This window comes from Sarcophilus harrisii, chromosome 3 (genome assembly GCF_902635505.1).
Source record: "Sarcophilus harrisii chromosome 3, mSarHar1.11, whole genome shotgun sequence".
Classification (NCBI taxonomy): domain Eukaryota; kingdom Metazoa; phylum Chordata; class Mammalia; order Dasyuromorphia; family Dasyuridae; genus Sarcophilus; species Sarcophilus harrisii.
In genome coordinates, this window is record NC_045428.1 from 207,261,825 (window position 1) to 207,267,824 (window position 6,000).

General features: G+C 31.1%; 1 protein-coding gene across 4 annotated transcripts in view; it reads left to right on the plus strand.

Moving 5' to 3' along the window:
* Nucleotides 1-4,638, plus strand: part of PNPLA4 (patatin like phospholipase domain containing 4) — a 114,124-nt gene extending 109,486 nt beyond the window's left edge. For all 4 annotated transcript variants that reach the window (XM_031959023.1, XM_031959022.1, XM_031959024.1 and 1 more), the window contains exons 6-7: nt 3,732-3,884; nt 4,425-4,638. In XM_031959023.1, the coding sequence (XP_031814883.1) occupies nt 3,732-3,884; nt 4,425-4,556 (285 nt within the window). In that variant the 3' untranslated portion in view covers nt 4,557-4,638. The remainder of the gene's footprint in view (nt 1-3,731; nt 3,885-4,424) is intronic.
* The last annotated feature ends 1,362 nt before the right edge of the window (nt 4,639-6,000 follow it).

The window sequence follows — 6,000 nt, forward strand, 5'->3', positions numbered from 1 at the left end:
TATTGATCAGAGAAATGCAAATTAAGACAACTCTGAGATACCACTACATACCTCTCAGATTGGCTAAGATGACAGGAAAAAGATAGTAAAGAACGTTGCAGGGGATACAGGAAAAGTGGGACACTGATGCATTGTTGGTGGAGTTGTGAACGGATCCAGTCATTCTGGAGAGCAATTTGGAACTATGCTCAAAAAGTTCTCAAACTGTGCATACCCTTTGAATCCAGCATACCCTTTGATCCAGCAGTGTTACTACTGGGCTCATATCCGAAAGAGATACTCAAGAAGGGAAAGGGACCTGTATGTGACAAAATGTTTGTGGCAGCCTTTTTTGTAATGGCTAGAAACTGGAAATTGAATGGATGCCCATCAATTGGAGAAGTATTGGGTAAATTGTGGTATATGAATTTTATGGAATATTATTGTTCTGTAAGAAATGACCAGCAAGATGAATACAGAGAGGCTGGAGAGTTACATGAACTGATACTATGTGAAATAAGCAGAATCAGGAGATCATTTTACACTTCAACAACAATACTGTATGATATCTTCGAAAAAGAGAAGATCCAATTCAGTTCCAATTGATCAGTGATAGACAGAATCAGCTACACCCAGAGAAGGAACACTGGAAAATGAATGTGGACTACTTGCATTTTTGTTTTCCTTCCCAGGTTATTTTTACCTTCTGAATCCAATTTTTCTTGTGCAACAAGAGAAATGTACGAATTTGCACACATATATTGTATCTAAGATATACTTTAACATGTTTAACATGTATGAGACTGCCTGCCACCTAGGGGAGGGGGTGGAGGGAGGGAAGGGAAAAGTCAGAACAGAAATGAGTACAAGTTTCAGTGCTGTAAACATTACCCATTCATACGTTCTGTCAAAAAAAAAAAAAGATGAAATATATTCTGACCAGTTTTTAATGCTGTGGTGTTTCAGGGATTTTGACTTAGAATAGCCTCTATCCTCCAAGTGACAACTAGGAGATAATGAAGAATTTTTGTTTTCCTATCAAACAATTGCCAAGAAAGGTTTTCTTTAATGCATACTAAGTATGATTTAATTATGAATATGTATTAGTTCTACTTAGTACTCTTAAGAGAAAAGTTAAGGCCCCTTAAGACACCAAACTCATTTGACTTTTTGTATTAGTTCCTCTAGTCTAGCCTATTATGCTTGCTTTCTGATTGGCTAAACTGTACCTGAAAAGTAGGCAGGAAATCCAGACACATTTTATATACATATTCCCTCAGGAAATAGTCTTTGTGAAGTGAATTTGTGGGTTTTTAATTATAGTTATACTTCTACTTGGCATAGGTGTAATAAAAATTGGTACTTCATCCATGGAAAAGCTCTAGAATAGTTAGTTTTATATATTCCCTCTCTCTTTTTTGCAAAGACTTTTGCAAAGAGTAATGTATTGTGCTTTCATCTTGCTTAGGAGAATTTTGAAAGCCATAAGAAAAAGACCACCCCAAGGATCAAGATGACTTAACTACTTCATGACTGTTTTTATTTATTTATTTATTTATTTTACTAGCCTGCATGCCATGTTCTGCTCTCATATTGGATAATCATGCATTTACAGAAATGTATTAGTGAAAATTATTAACACATGTATAACCTATATCAAATCTATCTATATCTTTTATGCCTTTGGAGGTGAAAGAAAGAAAGAGAGAATTTAGAACTCATAGATGAATGTTTCTCAATGATTTCAGTGGTGGATCAACTATTGAAAATGTCTAATAACTCCTGTGTTTTTAATAACTGGAAACTTGCTTTTTCTCAAATCAGGAGAGTCAATACAATACCTAGAATGAGAACAAAATTATAGCTTTACTTATGTTTGAGAAGCACCTTTTTTATTTGTTTCTATCACTAGTGTTTCTCTGAATATGAGTTACCTATTTTCCCTATCATATTTCCTAAATTCTAAGATTTGTGAGCATGTCATGGGAAATTGAAACCAAGACCAGAATAAGCATTGTATCCTTTTCAATTTCTATGTTTCTGACATTCTTATTTCTTTTTGCAATATAGTTCTCTGGTCTTTTTCATCCTCAATTTTATCTTTTCGGATTGCTGTTGAAAACTGAAAAACTCTCATGAGGAATTCATGGTTGTACTAGTAATTTTTTTCATTTTCATATAATTTTAATTACTTATCTATTTCTTTGTGCATTCAGAGATTTAAAAAAAACACTTTTCTTTCCTATTAGTTTGTAATTTTGTTGTAGAAAATGCTAATTTCATGATCCAATCATATAAAACTACATATTTTTTTTAATAAAGCAGTGTGCCTCTAGTGGGTAAACTTCCTAAAAAATCATAGAAGAGGGAAAAGTATCCACATGTACAAAAATGTTTATAGCAGCTCTTTTGTGGTGGCAAAGAATTGGAAAATGAGTAGATGTCTATCTTTTGCCTAATGAAAGCCACTTTTTATGTCAATATTTACAAATTCTAAAAAGAATATCAAATGTGATGATTTCAGAGTCTTTTTCTTGGCAGACAACATGTCATTGATAAGTTGGTAAGCTTTGCCTAATAGACAAATTGAAAAGATAACAAGCTTGGGCCAGATCTTATGGGGCTTGCTTTTGCTATATTTTCATATTTTTTTCATATATTGGGGAATGATTGAATAAAATATGGTATATGAAAGTAATGAAATATTACTGTTCTATAAAAAATGAACAAAACTGATTTTAGAAAGCCCTATAAAGATTTATATGAACCGATGCTACAAGTAGAACAAATAGAACCAGAAATGCATTGTACACAGTAACAGCAAGATTGTGCCATGATCAACTGTGACAGACCTGGTTCTTCATTGTTCCAAGGTAATCCCAATAAACTTTCGATAGAAAATGGTATCTGTGTGCATTTAACTGCTATCTGTGCCCAGAGAGACAACTATGGAGACTGAATGTAAATCAACACATGCTATGTTCCTTTTTTTTTTCTTGTTTTATTTTTTTCTCTTTTGTCCTGATTTTTCTCTTCTAACATGATTCATAAGGAAATTATATATATATATATGTATGTATATATATATATATATATATGTACAGAAGTTAAAAATAAGTAAAAGAAAATGTTAATTTTAGATCTCTCTATATCCATACTTATAAGTGTATACAGAGAGAGAGAAAGAAAGAAAAACAATAGAACTTCCTATCATGGTAAACTGTTTTGTCCAGTATTAGGCAATGCTATCACTCAACTTTGATAAAATAATTCTAAGTTCCCAAAGAAGTTTATATAATATAGTAAGTTAAAATTTGGGCAACTATTATAGAGAATAATCAAATTGAAATCTTTCAGATTTTATATTTCTCAACTTGAGAGTTAAAATAGCATAAAGGAGGGAGAACTGATTTCAGAAAAAAGAACTGGATTCATGTTCTCTTGACACATGCTAAATGCATATAGAGAGTTTCTCTGTCACTGAAATCACAAATCCCATCTGTAATACCACCCTTAAATTCTAAATTTCTCTAGAGTAATATTTGTAATAGAAGTAATATTTATACAGGAATGTTATATTTTCTAAAATATATTCTAAACTAGGTCACTATATAAGTATTAATGAATAGAAGTTATATTCTAAAACTGCATTTTATTTGGTTGGTAATTTTTTTAAGAAGTCATTTCATGTTTATGCTATGTAGTATGAAGCTGCCCTACAATTGAAATGGATACTTTTTTTTTTTTAATAGAAATGGGTTGATGGGGGGCTTACCAATGGCCTTCCTATTTTGCCTATGGGGCGAACAGTGACTGTTTCACCTTTTAGTGGTCGATTAGATATCTCTCCAGAAGACAAAGGCCAGCTGGATTTATATGTTACTATTGCCAATCAAGATATTATGGTAAGATTTTTTTTAGTTATTCAGAGAATTTGAATGAGTAATTCTTCCAGGAGTAGCACTGAATTTAACAACCTTCATAGAAGTTTTTAATTTTAGAAAATGTTTATAAATTAATTGCATAATCAGGTAAACAATTTGGATATTGCTTCAAAATATTTATTTTATGACAAGCAGAATAAAGAGTACTGAATATTGTCTGTCTACTTAGGTACTTTGAACATTATCCTGACAAACTTTATTATCTTTTCACTTATTACTATTTTTTATTTTCCCCATCTTTTGTGAAGCTAGTTTCAAAATCAGTTTTGAATTAGGTCCTTTGTTTAAAATGATTATGATAATAAAGCATGTCAAATATATAAGATCAAATAAATATTCTTATGGTATTAATATGTAAAATGTTAGATTAGATTACATTATTTTTATTATGGATTCTGCATTTTTAATTAAATTGATCTGTAGTGAGTTTAGACTCACAAATTCATATCTGTCTTCAGTATCTCTTGTCTCATAATTAAAATTTGTTTCTTTTCATTATAGTTGTCTATGGCTAACCTGATAAGACTAAATCAAGCTCTTTTCCCACCAAGCCAAAGGAAAATGGAATCATTGTATCAAAATGGATTTGATGATGCTACCAAGTTTTTACTAAAAGAAAATTGGTTTGAATAAAATGCTTAAAGTGTATTATGCAAAACAGAATTTAAAGGACTTCTGAAATAGATTCTAATTAAACCTGAAAAGTTCTATCATCTGTCAGTTTTCTTTGTCAATAGTAAAGACAGCAAAATATTTAAAATTAGGACTTGTAAATCATTAAAAAAAAAGCACACTCAAATGATAATCCCTTTTAAAGAATACTAATGTTTTATAAAAATGAATACTAATTATATTTTACTAAAATACTGACTTGAATCCCACTTCTTACTAAAGTGTGATACTATGTATGTCACTTATTTTCTCTGGACTTCAGTTTCTTAGTAAAATTTCCTTGTCTAAAAATCTCTAAAGTTCTTTCCAGCTTAATAGCTTTGATCCTGTGATTCTATTTTCTAGAATAAACAATGGGTTGTTTAAAAAACAAAAAAGGAGTATTTTAGCTCTCCTGAGGAAATTGTAGTAGCACAATGCTTATTTCTGTCTTGTAGACTGTATTGTGTCTGCAGTACAATGTCTTCCTATCTCCCTGTCCTCATAAGTATGGTATTACTCAGCTCAAAGAAATACTCTTTCATAATGAGCTGGTCTTATTAAAAAGGAACCTCAGGTTCTCATTACAGGAGTTGAGGTTTATAATCTCAAGAGAAGGTCTATAAATCAAGATGAAAAAAGCAACTAAAGTTTGGTTCAGTTTCTGATGTAATATTGAGTGAGTTTGAGTAACTCAATAGTAGGGATCAGGTCAGGAGGGAAGAGGAAACTAATTGAAATTCCACAGTGACCCTTGAACTGACTTGTTCTTTTTTCTTTACAAATATTCTTTCCATTGTTTCTTAACTGAAATTATTTTTTTGATAGAAGAAAGTATCTAAATTACATTGAATTGTCCTGGCCTCCACAACCTCAGCAATAGAACTTACAGGCTCAAATTTTAAGATTTAGGCATGACAGCTACAAGATTCAGGAAAGCAAATAAAGTTTATAGGTTGAAAATAGCCTTTTATAATAAGTTTTACAACTGACAATAATTACCATTGGTTTAGAAGTTATTTGAGCATCAGAACAAAGCCAAACAAGAATTCCTAGAGCGAGTCCTTAAAAGATAATCTCATCTTTTATTGTTTCAAATTCTGAAACAATTCTGAAAGTTCCTAGAACATCTTAGGCTCCTTTGTCATGAACTTTTAGATGTAAAGAATCCTCTCAGCCTATATAGTTCTAATGGTCTGTCTGCAATTCTAATGTTCAATTAAAAAGACAAATATGAGATGTTTCCATTCCCTAGGAGCTATGAATTGTTATAGTACCTCTAAGAACAATGAATTAGATAATTCTTAATTAGCCTAATAAACATACATCTTCAAGTCTGAAATGCCCATTTATAGGTTATTCTTAAAACATACATTTCATTTGACCAAGTTGTTTTTTTTATTTACATCATGCATTTTTGAGTGAT